Source organism: Macaca nemestrina, chromosome X, assembly GCF_043159975.1.
Source record: "Macaca nemestrina isolate mMacNem1 chromosome X, mMacNem.hap1, whole genome shotgun sequence".
In the NCBI taxonomy this organism is placed as follows: Eukaryota; Metazoa; Chordata; class Mammalia; order Primates; family Cercopithecidae; genus Macaca; species Macaca nemestrina.
In genome coordinates, this window is record NC_092145.1 from 77,174,292 (window position 1) to 77,191,303 (window position 17,012).

A 17,012-nucleotide genomic window follows, 5' to 3' on the forward strand; every position below is an offset into this window, starting at 1 on the left:
CCTTCTAGGCTCAAGCAATTCCTCCTCAGCCTCCCAAGTAGCTGGGATTACAGGCATGCACCACCACGCCCAGCTAATTTTTTTTTTTTTTTGTATTTTTGGTAGAGACAGGATTTTACTATGTTGGCCAGGTTGATCTCGAACTCCTGAGCTCAAGTGACCCACTCACCTTGGCCTCCCAAAGTGCTGGAATTACAGGCTTGAGCCACCAAGCCCAGCCAAAGCTGTTTATTAAAAATTATGAGAGTAACTATTTTCTCAGCTGGTTTGCTCTCTTTCAGGTACTTTATCTTTTATTTCTTCCAAAACAAATAAACATATTCACAAGTTACACATTTATGGTCAAGAGTCAGAGAAAGGTCTAGGTTGCTTTCTGTGGCAATTTGAAGAAAAATGTGAAGATGTGTACCAGTAAACTTCTTCTAAAATAGTTGATGGGAACCCATTGATAATCATAACTGAAAGCGATACACCAATATGTATATCAGTAAAACTTTGTTGGCCATCCTTTACTAACAAAGGAATTCTTTTTCTTTCTTTCTTTCTTTTTTTTTTTTTTTTTATTTGGAGAGATGGAGTTTCACTCTTGTTGCTCAGGCTGGAGGGCAGTGGTGCAATCTCGGTTCACTGCAACCTCCGCCTCCTGGATTCAACCAATTCTCCTGCCTCAGCCTCCTCAGTAGCTGGCATTACAGATGCCCACCACCACGCCTGGCTAATTTTTTATATTTTTAGTAGAGATGGGGTTTCGCCATGTTGGCCAGGCTGGTCTCGAACTCCTGACCTCAGGTGGTCCACCTGCCTCGGCCTCCCAAAGTGCTGGGATTACAGGCATGAGCCACTGCGCCTGGCCCCTTTTTCTTTTTTTTTAAGTACAAAAAAAAAAAAAAAATTTTTTTTTAGAGAGGAGGCCTCACTATTTTTCCCAGTTTGGTCTCGAACTACTGAGTTTAACCCATCCTCCCTTCTTGGCCCTCCAAAGTTACAGGATTACAGGCATGAGCCACCATGTCCAGCTCAGGAATTCTCTTATGCTTCACAAATATAGTGAGTTGTTATTCACAACATATTCACAAGTTGTTATTCACAACAATATTCACAAATGTTGTTCATTTTTAAAATGTGATTATTGCTGGGCATGGCGGCTCACGCCTGTAATTCAAGCACTGGGAGGTTATGGTGGGAGGATAGTTTGAGCTCTGGACTTTGAGACATGAGCCTGGGCAACATTTAAGACCTATTCTCTAAAAAAATAAAAACAAAAAGGTAGGATTAGCTGGGGTGTGGTGGCTTAGGCCTGCAGTTGTAGCTACTTGGGAGGCTGAGGTGGGAGGATTGCTTGAGCCTGGGAGGTCAAGGCTGCAGTGATCCATGATCACAACATTACGCTCCAGCTTGGGAGACCAAGTGAGGCCCTGTCTCAAAACAAAATTAAAATTAAAAAAATTTGTGATTGCCGGGCATGGTGGCTCATGACTGTAATCCCAGCGCTTTTGGACGCCGAGGCAGGTGGATTACCTGAGGTCAGGAGTTCAAGACCAGCTTGGCCAACATGGTGAAACCCCGTCTCTACTAAAAATAAGAAAATTAGTCAGGCGTGGTGGCGGGTGCCTGTAATCCCAGCTACTCGGGAGGCTGAGGCAGGAAAATCGCTTGAACCTGGGAGGTAGAGGTTGCAGTGAGCCGAGATCGTGCCACTGCGCTCCAGCCTGCAACCTGGGTGACAAGAGCGAGACTCCATCTCAAAAAAAAAAAAAAAAATTGTAATTATAGTTTTATTATTAAAATGTTTCTTTTGTGAGATCTGTCATTTAAAGCTGTTTAGTGTTAAGAAGCCTCGTCAGCAACAGCTAGTTTCTACCTTAATAATTTCAATTCATTTAAAAATAATGTGAGGCAGGAGAATAGGATCTGGAGGAAGGGAACCTAAGGCTGATTAAAGTTGACTTCCTAGAACTAAATCAAAAGGAAAACCCCAACTTGCCACACCTAAGTAACAAAAAGACTACTTCCTTTGCAAATCTTCTTCCTTTTCTGCTTGGCAGATGGAAAACTGAAAGTATCTCTGATTGGTTGCAGAACGCAGATGTTTGTAGAGGAGTGTAACTTTGTAACTTCACTTTAGCTTCTGATTGGTTGCTTTCCACAACCAATTAGATGCTTGCATAGGGTGTGACCCTTGTAACTTCACTTTAGCCTCCGAGTGCAGGCCACTACTTCATTTACATAGGGTGTACACCAAGTAACCAATGGGAAACCTCTAGAGGGTATTTAAATCCCGGAAAATTCTGTGATGGGGGTCTTGAGCCCCTGCTTTCTGGCAGCTCCTGCACTCTTGTGGAGTGTACTTTCATTTTCAACATATCTCTGCTTTTGTTGCTTCATTCTTTCCTTGCTTTGTGCATTTTGTCCAATTCTTTGTTCAAAACGCCAAGAACCTGGTAACATGTTGACTATTTACTATTTTTCTCATAATGAAGTCAGTTGGACAGCAAGCATATTTCTGTGCTGCCTTGTGATGGAGTACATCATTCAAATTCACTGCATTTACCATGGAGAGAAAAAATGGCTCCTGTAAATTGTATGTTGAAGTGATATTTAATGTGTACAAGACAAAATCAGTATAGCAGGTACAGAGGTCTGGTTTCTACAATTGCCAATTGAACTCAATTTGAAAGATATAATTGCAATGTGTTCAGGTGTCTGTTGATTAAACAGTTGCCTGAGGCCAGGCGCGGTGGCTCACCCCTGTAATTCCAGCACTTTGGGAGGTCGAGGTTGGAGGATGGCTTGAGCGCAGGTGTTTGAGACCAGCCTGGGCAACAAAGAGACCTCATCTATACCAATACATAAATACATAATTAGCTGGGCTTGATGGCGCGAGCCTGCAGTCCCAGCTACTTGAGAGGCGAGGTGAGAGGATTGCTCGAGCCTAGGAGGTCCAGGATGCAGTGAACTGCGTCACGCCACTGCACTCCAGCCTGGGTGACAGAGCTAGACCCTGTCTCAGGAAAAAAAAAAGTTGCCTGAGTCTATCAGATTTTCAAAGTGTTTCATTCAAAAAAGGCTCACCTCTTGCTATCCCAGTAGAAAGCAGCAACCCTATCACCTAACCCCAACAGGAGCTCTTGCATATTTCAAGAAAAATAAATAGAATGAACGAAAGCACGCATGGCAGAATAAGTTTGGAAATAAATTTCAAAGCGATTAGATTTTAGAAAACTTGTTTGTGATTAGCAGAGATTACCAATGTAAAATCAAATTATAGATCATAAAAGCTGGAAAGGCATTTAGAGATCATCCAGCCAAGCTTCCTCTGTAATGAGGAGGAAGCAGATCTAAATTGATTGGTTTGTGAGCTAAACATTACATCAAATTGGGGAAATGGCTCGTGTGTGTGTGTGTATTCTAAGAGACACTTTAGTTTATTCAATATGGAAAGAATTTTATGCGGCGTTCAAGTTGGTCTTATGTCATCTGCACACATATACATATATATATAAGTATCTTATACACATATACATTTGCGAGCATGTTGGTGTGCCAAATATTATGTATGAAACATCTAGGAAAGAAAAGAACTTGATGATAGCCTAGCATAGAGGAAAGAAAATACTTACATAGGATGACCATATAGATTAGTGGTTAAGAGTGTCTGGTGAATCTCGGCTCCACTACTATGGGACTTCGTGTCTCGGTTTCCTCATCTGGAAAATGTAGGTTTGTCTACCTCAGAGAGTGTAAAGATTAAATGAGATAACCTGGATAAAGGATTAGTGTAGTGCCAAGCATATAGTAAACTCTCAATAAATGTAAGTTGCTGTTATTGCTTCGTTAATATGTCTAAGAAAAAAGAGATTGGACCAAGAGAGCATTTTCAAAATAAAGTCAAAATATGTCACTAGCACTTTCAGGTCAATTGGGACTAAATTGGACCCCCTGCGAAAAGGTGGAGGGGATCAAATGACGTCGACCGCCTTAGCAACAGGCCCCCAAAGAAGGTGAATTTCCGTAGCCAATAAAACTCTGTGCTTTGGAGGAGGTAGCCAATGGATGACGAAAAGAGAAAGAGGGAGGACGCGCCAATTCTCCTGCCTGAGCCTCGGCCCAACAAAATGGCGGCGGCAGCGGTGTCGCTTTGTTTCCGTGGCTCCTGCGGCGGTAGCAGTGGTAGCGGCCTTTGAGCTGTGGGGAGGTTCCAGCAGCAGCTACAGTGACGACTAAGACTCCAGTGCATTTCTATCGTAACCGGGCGCGGGGGAGCGCAGATCGGCGCCCAGCAATCGCAGAAGCCGACAAGGCGTTCAAGCGAAAACATGACCGCTGAGCCCATGAGGTAAAACGCAATCCCGTCTCATGGGCCCCAGCGGTCTGGGCCCAGGCACCGCCTGAGTCGGGTGTTTGGGAAGGCGTTCGCTTGGTGGGTTAGGCCTGTGTGTTGCTTAGCCGAAAGAGGCATCGTTTTCTCTTTAGGTGAGAAGGGTTTGGGGTATCGGCGCAAGGCTCCGACGGGGGTGGGGGTGGGGGTGGGGGTGGGGATGGGGGTGGGGGGAGGTGGGGGGGGCGCGGCCTAGGGTATGGGGCGCTTCTTGCAATCTCCTCTAAACGGTGACGCTTGGTAGGGCTCCTCTGTTTATTCTTTGATGCCTGTGGTATTGAGACCTCGAAGTCGGAGGCGGTCTTTGGTATCCCGGTCATTTTTCCTAATCTTTGGGCCTAGAAACTGCGTGGGGAAGAAGCGGGGGGAGGGTGAGAAGAGGGGGAGGGGTGGGCGGGCGCGAGGATGTGAGATCCCAGGACGACTTAGAGGCGTTTAGGTTGCTGGAGACGGGAAGCACCCGGGCCCTGCGGGATTTTTTTCCTGCAGCCTCAGGAGACAAACCTTTTTTTGATTGGGATGTGGTGCCGTTCCAGGTATTTAGGTATCTTTTCTACTCCGTATCCTGAAGGGTATTATCCTTGGGTTTATTTCTAGGCGAGGGGAGACTTAACACAGGGTTTTGCTTCCAGAGGACCCTAGTGTACTACTTTTTGTGAAGTCCAACCTTAATGGGACCTCAAATGTTTCCCCTCTTTTTGGGCAGATTTCGAGGAGTAATTAGGCCCTATCTTTATTTACGTATTTATTCCATGAAGGATGAAGGGCAGGTTAACGTGGGCTGATGCGAAGTAAGATTTATTGCAAGGGAAACTGCCTGGCAGGCCTCCTCTTAACCAATCAAGCACGTTTATTAGGTTGAAGCTGTTTTTCTGTGTGCTTCTGATTTGCCTCTTGACGGGTCTCAAAATTTGGGTAGTCAATATGAAATGTATACACTTTTGCCCAGGTGGCTGGCTGGCGTTTCAGTTTGACATTTGAATTTTCATCCCACGATGTTAATTAAGTAATTTTTTTTTTACTCGGAGATGTATCCTTGGCGTCCAGTGGCAAAATAAAATTACAGGGAGCATGGGTCAGAATTGCATTTCAAGTTGGCGAAATGTGCCTTTGAGTAACTCTTAGATTGGCATATGTTTTTAGAGCACTTTAGCTAGAATGTAGAAGTGGGCAATGAGCCTGTGATACGTATGTCTGTTTTTCTGCAGGAACAAGCAGTAGATAGATTATATTTTCTTTACCTTGGGGAAAGATACGCTTCAGTTCTTAGATTACAGATCTCTAGTTGTATACACGATTGTGGCCTAGGTTTCTGAATTTGTCAGTTGGCTCAATTACAATAAATCTTTATGTGTGGGGTATTAGGCATGTAAGTGGTACCCAGTGTAACTTGTTGGCCTATAATTACCAGGCACTCATGTTCATATGCATGGATGGTGTACCTTACAGTTAAATTATGACCTCTGGATTTTACTAAGTTTCACAAAGTCTACATTTGAAACTATAGTTTGAAGTCGGATCTTCTCAGTTTCTTTACAATGAACAAATGACATATATAGAATTTCTGAATAGAATAATTTTACACGAGGGTCGGTTTTTCTTACTAGCCTTGAATTTTTGTAAATCTTGATGGTAAGAGTAATAATCATAACTAAGTTGAGTGCTTATTGTCGTTTTTTATAATCTTGATTAGTTCTCAAACCTATGGGGTAAGTACTTGGTTTTGCCCATTTTACCGATGAGGAGGAAACTGAGACAGAGAGAGATCAAGAACTTGACCGAAGTTATACAGCTTGTAATTGGTGGAGCTGGAATTGAACCCCATCTTGACTTCACAGCTTATGTTCTTAACCACAAGGCATTAATGCCCCCTGCAGCTGCCAGGTCTAACCTGATTATAACCATTTAAATTTAGCCCAAGTGTTACAATGAAAGAAGTTCATATTACCTACTCTCATTTGTTGCAGGTCTATGATTTTGTAACTGTTTATAATGTTACATCTTTTATGCCGAGATATACTACGTAGTGAGATAACTGAAACATTTAATGCTAGGAGAGTCTTAAGCTACATGAAAAACCTCTAGTAAAGAACTGCATATGTGAATGTAGGGAATTAATTAAAAAGTATGACACTCCCTGATGATTTACTGCGAAAGAGCTCCAAGTAGGTGTTCAGAACTGTCTCAGGCTAAAGTGTCATCGATCTCCTAAAGCATAATCATGGTTAAAGGAGAATCTGACAGGTAATGCTTGAGTTGAACCCACAGTACCAAATCCCTCTTGAGTCTTTTCTAATGTGAGGCAGAAATAATATGAGCATTATTGTTAATATTATTTTACACAGTAGTTCCAGATTTTCTCTTTAGCAAATCTTTTGTCAAGCACTTAAAAAGCAGGAACAAAGACTAGTTCTAATTTTTACTTGTGTTTTTTAAAAAAAGTAATATTCTAGGATTCTGTGGTGGAAAAATGGCCAAAAGACAAGAGGAAGGAAAATAAACCAATGACCTGTCTAAAACGTACACTGACTAATCAGTGGCTCAGTCTTTAAAGGTTTTGTTATTTTTAAAGGATGTTTTTGGTTGTTTGTATTGTTTGAAATAAGATTGGCTTGATTCTGGCATTATAAAAGATAAGGTCTTTTATAATCACCAAGCCCATTAATACTTGGGTACCTGGGTATCACTGCTGATTATTTTTTAATTTTTTAATTTATTTTTTTGAGACAGAGTCTCACTTTGTTGCCTCGGCTACAGTGAAGTGGCATGATCTTGGTTTACTGCAGCCTCTGCCTCCCAGGTTCAAGTGATTCTCATGCCTCAGCCTCCCAAGTAACTGGGATTAACAGGTGTATGCCACCACGCCCAGCTAATTTTTGTATTTTTAGTAGAGAGGGAGTTTCACCATGTTGGCCAGACTGGTCTTGAACTCCTGGACTCAAGTGATCCACCTGTCTTGGCCTCCCAAAGTGCTGGGATTACAGGTGTGAGCCACCGCGCCCAGCTCTCTGCTGGTTATTCAGGGCCCAAGGGCTCTTCAGTTATCAGGTGATGTATGCTGCTAGGACTGGGTCTTTCCCTTCAAGGCAGCAGATTCCCTTCTGGCCCAGGATGTGTCTAGAATTGTCATCCCGGAGCTAGGGCCTGGAATGGAGGCCTCATGACTGATGAACTTTAATTTATTTTCTTTCTTTTTTTTTTTTTTGAGATGGAGTCTCACTCTGTTGCCCAGGCTGGAGTGCAGTGGCACCATCTTGGCTCGCTGCAACCTCTACCTCCTGGGTTCAAGTGATTCTCCTGCCTCAGCCTCCCAAATAGCTGGGATTACAGGCACATGCCACCACACCACGCCTGGCCAATTTTTGTATTTTTAGTAGAGACGGGGTTTCACCATGTTGGCCAGGCTGGTCTCAAACTCCTGACCTCAGGTGATCTGCCCGCCTCCGCCTCCCAAAGTGCTGGGATTATAGGTGTGAACCACTGCTTGGCCTTAATTTATTTGCATATAAAGATTTCAGTATTAGGAGATTTGGTGAAATTTGTCATTCTTTTTTTTTTTTGTTTTTTTTTTTGTTTTTTGAGACGGAGTCTCGCTCTGTCGCCCAGGCTGGAGTGCAGTGGCGCGATCTCGGCTCACTGCAAGCTCCGCCTCCTGGGTTTACGCCATTCTCCTGCCTCAGCCTCCTGAGTAGCTGGGACTACAGGCGCCCGCCACCGCGCCCGGCTAATTTTTTGTATTTTTAGTAGAGACGGGGTTTCACCGTGTTAGCCAGGATGGTCTCGATCTCCTGACCTTGTGATCCACCCGCCTCGGCCTCCCAAAGTGCTGGGATTACAGGCGTGAGCCACCACGCCCGGCCGAAATTTGTCATTCTAATCCTTATGGCAATTGATTACTTGAAAAGCTGACAGCTATATTGTTATTGGTCTTAAATATAAAAAGGCAGAAGTTATCTAAATTGAGAGATTTTGAATGTCTTAGAAAGTATCTGTTAAGGTGGTAGTTAACGAGCAGTTACATTGTAACCTAATTGTTGAAAAATGTTATCTGTGAAATACTTGCATTTCCACTATGTGAAAAGCATGAAACCAGGCCCTTGGAGGGGGAGGAGATGCAAATTTTATGAAGGGTTTTAAAAAAGCATTTAAATATCAATTGCTTGGTTATGTAATGGGTTGGGGTGGAAAGAAAGACATTTGTGACCTTAATTTTTATCAGGCTCGGTTTTATTATTGGCAACCCTTGGCGTAGTTGACCATGAGCTGTCAGTTATATATTGTATTTCTAGAGATAAGATAAAGGTAGTACTTAAAATAATATTTCTTTTAAGTATTGATGTAGGTGTGTGAAATAATTGTTTCATAAATAACTGTATGTGTCTTTTTCACTTTTGGGGTCCGAATAAACTTATGGGTTGGGTGATAGGATACAGGCAATTCTTGAATTTACGTGAAGTGCTTTCCCCCAGACAGTGAATTTTTTTTGGGTATCATAAACTATTTAAATAGTTGAAGCCAGTGAAAATTGATGCGTAGATCTTCCTTTAGAAATGTTGAATATAACAGGGCAGTGAAAGGAATGTCTAAGCAGTCTCTCTAATTTTATCCTAATGCTTGTCTTATGATCTGCTTGGAAGCTGACATGCAAGATGTTTAACTTCTATCTATAAAATAGGAGTAAGCTCAAATGGGAGTAAAAGGGAGTAAATATCAATATTTATCAATAATGGATATTGATAAAGTCTAAAGGTATTCTGAAGGAGGTAACATGTTTGTAACAATGGTTCTTTTTTTTTTTTGAGAGGGAGTTTTGCTGTGTTGCCCAGGCTGAAGTGCAGTGGCACGATCTCGGCTCACTGCAAGCTCTGCTTCCCAGGTTCATGCCATTCTCCTGCCTCAGCCTCCCAAGTAACTGGGACTACAGGCGCCAGCCACCATGCCCAGCTAATTTTTTGTATTTTTTAGTAGAGATGGAGTTTCACCGTGTTAACCAGGATGGTCTTGATCTCCTGACCTCGTGATCTTTGTGATCCGCCCACCTCGGCCTCCCAAAGTGCTGGGATTACAGGTGTGAGCCACAGTGCCCTGCTCAAATGCTATCTCTCTATAAAGCTTTCCTTGGTTCCCACCAGAAATGTCTTTCTACTTTGAACTCACACAGCAGCTTTTACTTTTTACGTCATGCAGCATTTATCACTTTATATCTTGTGCCAAAACTAATTGTGTACACATCTTATTTCCTCTGATATATGGAAAATGAGACTAATCTTTTTTTTTTTTTTTTTTTTTGAGACGGAGTCTCGCTCTGCCGCCCAGGCTGGAGTGCAGTGGCCCGATCTCAGCTCACTGCAAGCTCCACCTCCCGGGTTCACGCCATTCTCCTGCCTCAGCCTCCCGAGTAGCTGGGACTACAGACGCCCGCCACCGCGCCCGGCTAGTTTTTTGTATTTTTTAGTAGAGACGGGGTTTCACCGTGTTAGCCAGGATGGTCTCGATCTCCTGACCTCGTGATCCACCCGTCTCGGCCTCCCAAAGTGCTGGGATTACAGGCTTGAGCCACCGCGCCCGGCCAATGAGACTAATCTTTAACCATACTAATGGGTCTGTCTGGACTCACCTCTCACAGCCAACCCTTAACTGCTAACTAATTCAAGACTCAATACAGAAAACATCTCCTTTGCAAAACCTTCCTAAACATCCCCCAAATTAGGCTTTCTTTCATTTCTGATCCCTAGTGCAATCAGTATATTTCCATATTAGCACTGCTTTCTAATTGCTCATTTACTTAGCAGTCTCCCTCACTTGACTAAGAATGCCTTAAGGTGACAGGAATTTTATTACCTTTGGCATATCCCTAGCACAGTGCCATGCCTGGCCCCCAATTGATACTTAAGTATTTGATCAACTAATAAAGCATTCCCCCAAAATATGGAGTGCAGGATATATACATGTGAATACTACTGCCAGAACAATAATTTCTTAACAAATATTGTATGGGACAGTTAACAAGAGTGCTGGACTACAGATACTGGAAATGGCTACTTCAAACCAAAACTGGGAGACAAAGTTTCAGAGACAGGATCTGAAAATAGCAGCCACAGTGCAAAATTCAAAGACTTTTCCCAGGGCAAAAAGAACAACCGGATAGAACTAACATAGCACTTTTTAGACATACATCTTTAGTCATAAAAGGGCAGAAATATACTGGATATAGCAGTCTTTCAAAATAGAACATATCCTAAGCCACAATAATTACCAAACTTTCAACAAAAATGCTTTTTCCTTTCCAATAAATGTTTGTACAACCAGGTATACATGATACTCTGAAAGTATCAGCAACAAAGCACCTGTAACCTAACCATGTAAGTTTTAAGGCAAAAATATATAAATACATTGAATAAACAAACTTTATCTCACCACTACCCTTCTCCCTAACCTACAAAAAGCAGATAAGAAAATGATAAATATTCATATAAGCAGAATTTTTTGTTTGTTTGTTTGTTGTTTTTTTTTATTTTGAGACGGACTCTCACCCTGTCACCCAGGCTGCAGTGGCACGATCTCAGCTCACTGCAACCTCTGCCTCCTGAGTTCAAGCAGTTCTCTGCCTCAGCCTCCCTAGTAGCTGGGATTACAGGTGCTGGCCACCACACCTGGCTAATTTTTTTTTGTGTGTGTGTGTTTTTAGTAGAGATGGGGTTTCATCTTCTTGGCCAGACTGGTCTTGAACTCCTGACCTCGTGATCCACCTGCCTCGGCCTCCCAATGTGTTGGGATTACAGGCATGAGCCACTGTGCCCGGCCTATAAGCAGAATATTTTAAAAAATAACTTTAAGCAGGGTACGGTGGTTTACACCTATAATTCCAGCACTTTGGGAGGCCAAGACAGGCGGATCGCTTAAGTCCAGGAGTTCAAGACCAGACTGGGCAACAAAGTGAGACCACTGTCTCTACAAAAAAATAAAAAAAATTAGCAGGCATGGTGACACACCTGTGGTCCCAGCTACATGGGAGGCTGAAGCAGGAGGATTGCTTGAGCCAGGAGGTCAGGGCTACAGTGAGCCATGTTCAGCGTCACTGCACTACAGCCTGGGTGACAGTGAGACCTTGTCCCCCAAAATATTAATGCTACAGACCATCTAGTCTTGTTCATTCTGCAAATGACAGAGCAGCAGCCTGGAATGGATAAACGATTTGTCCACAGTCATACAGTCAGTTAAGCAACAGAGCTATGACTAAAAAACCAAGGCTTGGCTCACAGTTTAGTATTCATTCCTTTATACAAGCAGTTCTCAAACCATTTAGTCACAGCACCTCTTTACACTCTTAAAAGTTAACTGCTGGGTGCAATGGCTCACACCTGTAATCCCAGCACTTTGGGAGGCCGAGGCGGGTGGATCACAAGGTCAGGAGATTGAGATCATCCTGGCTAACATGGTGAAACCCTGTCTCTACTAAAAATACAAAAAAAAAAAAAAAAAAAGAAAAAATAGCCGGGTGTGGTGGCGGGCCCCTGTAGTCCCAGCTGCTCGGGAGGTTGAGGCAGGAGAACTTCGTGAACCCAGGAGGCAGAGCTTGCAGTGAGCCACTGCACTCTAGTCTGGGCAACAGAGTGAGACTCTGTCTCAAAAAAAAAAAAAAAAAAAAAAAACAGAGATAGTATTTGAATCTAATCCTTGGAGTATAGGTACAGTTTTGACAAAGGAGACTGGGAGAATTCCAGATGTGAGGAGTAGCAGCTTGAGCAAAGGAATGTTGCGTATATTAGCATTTTCTGTTTGGAAGAAGGTCAACGTAGAATTTTAAACTTAATTTCTGTGCAAATACTGTCTAACTATTGTGGCTTTTTTTTTTTTTTTTTTTTTTTTTTTTGAGACGTATTCTTGCTCTGTCGCCCAGGCTGGAGTGCAGTGGCGCGATCTCGGCTCACCACAACCTCCACTTCCTGGATTCAAGCGTTTCTCCTGCCTCATCTTCCCGAGTAGCTTGGACTACAGGCGTGTGCCACCATGCCTAGCTAATTTTTGTATTTTTAGTAGAGATGGGGTTTCACTGTGTTGGCCAGGATGGTCTTGATCTCCTGACCTCATGATCCGTCCGCCTCAGCCTCCCAAAGTGCTGGGATTACAGGCGTGAGCCACCGTGCCTTGCTGATTGTACTTTTTTTAAGAGACAGGAACTTCCTCTGTCGCCCAGCCTGGAGTGCAGTGGGGTGATCGTAGCTCATAGCTCACTGCATCCTCGAACTCCTGGGCTCAAGTGATCCTCCCACCTGAGCCTCCTGAGTAGGTGGGACCACAGGCATGTGCCACTATGCCCAGCTACTATTGTGCATTTTGTATGGTAGCTTTTGTGACTTGATGATCTTGTAAAAGGTACATGTGCCTTTGTGAATGGGCCTGATACTTTTAGTTCAGAATTGTCAATAGTATTACCTACTTTTTTTTTTTTTTTTTTTGAGACAGAGTCTCGCTCTGTCACCCGGGCTGGAGTGCAGTGGCACCATCTTGGCTCACTGCAACCTCCGCCTCCTGGGTTCAAGCGATTCTTCTGCCTCAGCCTCCCAAGTAGCTGGGACTATAGGTGTGAGCCACCATGCCCGGCTAGTTTTTGTATTTTTAGTAGAGACGAGGTGTCACCATACTGGCCAGGCTGGTCTCGAACTCTTAGACCTCGTGATCCGCCCACCTCAGCGTCCCAAAGTGCTGGGATTACAGGCATGAGCCACCGCACCCGGCCAGTATTACCTACTTTTAAATAAGATTGTGTAGAATGCACAGATTTTGAATGACTGTGATCAAAATGCATCCTTAGTTGTCTTCATTTTGCTCATTTGAAGTGCTCAGTTGACTTTTGGGTGGGTAACATTTGACTTATAAAATCTAAAATAAATTATTTCTTTTTTTTTTTTTTTTTTTTGAGACGGAGTCTCGCTCTGTCGCCCAGGCTGGAGTGCAGTGGCCGGATCTCAGCTCACTGCAAGCTCCGCCTCCCGGGTTCCCACCACTCTCCTGCCTCAGCCTCCCGAGTAGCTGGGACTACAGGCGCCCGCCACCACGCCCGGCTAGTTTTTTTTGTATTTTTTAGTAGAGACGGGGTTTCACCGGGTTAGCCAGGATGGTCTCGATCTCCTGACCTCGTGATCCGCCTGACTCAGCCTCCCAAAGTGCTGGGATTACAGGCTTGAGCCACCGCGCCCGGCCTAAAATAAATTATTTCTGAGTAATACTGGATTTGTTATTTTGCTTATTTGAATTTTATTAGTTAGTTTTTGGTATACTTGATAGCATTCCAGATTTAGTTTTGCTATAATGCTTGTTTTGAAAATGTGGATTTTTTTCTAACAGCGTTGATATTTCAGGGAACAATTAGAAGCATATGACAAAATTTGCATTTGCTTATGGGGGATTTTATCTGCAAGATCAGGGATCAGCAAACTGTGGCCTACCAACTAGTGGACTGTTTTTTGTAAATAAAGTTCTTTTTTTTTTGTTTTTGATCTTTGTTTTGTTTTGTCGAGATGGAGTCTTGCTCTGTCGCCCAGGCTGGAGTGCGGTGGCATGATGACCGCTCACTGCAACCTCCGCCTCTCGGGTTCAAGCGATTCTCGTGCCTCAGCCTCGTGAGTAGCTGGAATTTCAGGCATTTGCCACCATGCCTGGCTCATTTTTGTATTTTGTTTTTTTTTTTTTTTTTTAGTAGAGACAGGGTTTTACTACGTTGGCCTGGCTGGTCTTGAACTCCTGACCTCAGGTGATCTGCCTGCCTTTGCCTCCCAAAGTGCAGGGATTATAAGTATGAGCCATGTAAATAAAGTTCTATTGGAATACACCTGTGTCCATTTATTTACATTGTCTGTGGCTGCTTTTGCACTGTAGTTGCAGAGTTGAATAGCTGCAGCAGAGACCTAATAGCCCATGAAGCCTAAAATGTTTACTATCTGAGCCTGTATTGAGTTTGCTGATTATTTTGCTAGATGAATGCAGGATACTACTCCCTTCTAAAAAGAGCTGCATAAAAATACATGCATATAGATGCACACACTTCAGACATCTACCAGCTATCTCATTTTACCAGTTGGGTTATAAACCACAACCATCTACATCTGTTGTTACAATTTTCAATCCGATTTCAGATAACCTTCCTTCTACCCCTTCACAATAATTCATGAACTGCAACCCTTTTGATGCCCACTTCACAAGCAAACTTCAGGTCTTTTTCAAAGTAAAGTGCCATATTTGTTGTTATATTTGAGCATTTATTAATTACTTAACATGTGTCTAACTGTGCTACCATTTTTCTTTGATTTCTTTGTTTTAAAAAATGTCACTGATGAAGTTTTTGAGCGTTGTGCTTCTAACCTCATTTTTCCTATGAGTTCTATGGTGTTAATTGTACAATTTTACATAGTTTGGTGGTTTTTAGGAACCCATATGTTACATTATTGAGGAACTGACTGTAATTATCATCCTGCAAAAAGTACTAATTCATTCACCAAACATTTCTGGGGTGATGTGAATATTGAGTGGGTTAAATGGGCATAAAGCACTTATGTCTTTATTATTACTCAAATGTTAGTTATTACTGATTACTATTACCATAAGTCAGGAACTGTAATAAGTAGTGCATTGATGAACAAGACAGATAAGGGACCTGTCTCCATGAAGCTTACATTGTAGTTTAAAAAATCTATTAATATACATTTTGGCTAATAACCTAGCCCTTGCCCCATAAAAAGTTTTGCTGTTACTAAAAAGAATATTTTAAGATTCATCCACAAGTCAAAGACATTTCACTTAAAACAGCTTTCTCAGCTGTGTCTCATTGATAGGGTATAATATTTTATTGAATTATTGTTTTTGGCTTGGCGTGGTGGTTCACGCCTGTAATCCCAGCACTTTGGGAGGCCGAGGCAGGTGGATCACCTGAGGTCAGGAATTCAAGACCAGCCTGGCCAACATGGTGAAACCTCGTCTCTACTAAAAATACAAAAATTAGCCGGGTGTGGTGGCGCATGCCTGTAATCCCAGCTACTCAGGAGGCTGAGGCAGAATTGCTTGAACTCGGGAGGCAGAGGTTGGAGTGAGCCGAGATCTCACCACTGCACTCTGGCCCGGGCGACAGAACGAGACTCCATTTCAAAAAAAAAAAAAATTGTTGTTTTTAATGTTTGTTTTTTTCTGAGACAGGCTGTTACTCTGTCACTCAGGCTGGAGTGCATTGGTGCAGTCATGGCTCACTGCAGCTTCCACCTCCCTGGGTGCAGTGATACTCCCACCTTAGCCTCCCGAATATCTGGGACTACAGGCGCATGCCACCATGCCCAGTTAATTTTCGTATTTTTTGTGGAGATGAGTTTTTACCATGTTGCTCAGACTGGTATCGAACTCCTGTACTCAAGCTATCTGCCCTCTTTGGCCTCCCAAAGTGCTGGGATTACAGGCATGAGCCACCACACCTGGCCACATGATTGTTTTTTTGTAACTGTAACCTCAGGAGATGAATCCGATCTATCTTTAGGGAGATAAAGAGTTATCATCCCTTCGTTTTTTACTGTATAAAAGGTTAAAAAACATAATTTCAGACTTGTAGAAAATTTGTAAAAATAGCACAGAGATTCTCAGATGTGCTTCATCCAGCTGCAGCAAGTGGTAATATTTTCCCATGTTTACTTTATCATCCTCTATTATTATTTTTCTGAATTGTTTCAGAGTAAATTGCAGACATGATGTCCCTTTACTCCTAAATACTTTAATATGTATTTCTCGAAACTAGGAATATTCTCTTAAATGATCCCAGTATAGTCAGCAAAATTAGAAATTAGCATTAAGGCTGGGTGCGGCCTCCCACACCTGTTATCCCAGCACTTTGGGAGGCTGAGGCAGGAGGATTGTTTGAGGCCAGGAGTTCAAGACCAGTCTTTCCAACATAGTGAGACCCTGTCTCTACCAAAAAAAAGAACCAAAACAAACAAAAAAAAAACCACACTAAATTAGCCCGGTGTGGAGCATGCATGGAGTCCCAGCTATACAGGAAGCTAGAGGCAGGAGGATCACTTGAGCCTAGAAGTTTCAGGCTGCCGTGGACTATGATCATGCCACTGCAGTCTAGTGTGAATGACAGAGTGAGACCCCCATCTCTTAAAATAAAAGAGAGATTAGCATTGATACAATACCATTTTTTTGTTTTTTGAGACAGAGTCTCACACTGTCACCCAGGCTGGAGTGCAATGGCACGATCTCGGCTCACTGCAAGCTCCGCCTCCTGGGTTCACACCATTTTCCTGCCTCAGCCTTCCGAGTAGCTGGGACTACAGGCGCCCGCTACCACGCCCGGCTAATTTTTTGTATTTTCAGTTGAGACGGGTTTTCACCGTGTTAGCCAGGATGGTCTCAATCTCCTGACCTCATGATCTGCCTGCCTCGGCCTCCCACAGTGCTGGGATTACAGGCGTGAGCCACCGCGCCTGGCTGATACAATACCATTTTTAATCTACAGACCTTATTCACATTTTACCAATTGCTTCATGACATCCTTCATGATGAAAGACAAAAAGTTCTTGTTTTCAGATCTACCATCTAATTCTAGAACACTCATTGTATTTCATTGTCATCTGGAACACCTCACCTTGCC

General features: G+C 43.0%; 1 protein-coding gene across 9 annotated transcripts in view; it reads left to right on the forward strand.

Annotated features, from left to right (window-relative positions):
• The first annotated feature begins 4,084 nt into the window (after positions 1–4,084).
• Positions 4,085–17,012, forward strand: part of LOC105464243 (ATRX chromatin remodeler) — a 284,777-nt gene continuing 271,849 nt past the window's right edge. For 7 of the 9 annotated variants that reach the window (XM_011711962.2, XM_011711997.2, XM_011711976.3 and 4 more), the window contains exon 1: positions 4,085–4,336. In XM_011711962.2, coding sequence (XP_011710264.2) covers positions 4,317–4,336 — 20 coding nt within the window. In that variant the 5' untranslated portion in view covers positions 4,085–4,316. Of the gene's footprint in view, positions 4,474–17,012 lie in introns of all 9 variants that reach the window. The other 2 variants (XM_011712007.3, XM_011711984.3) reach the window with 2 other exon arrangements.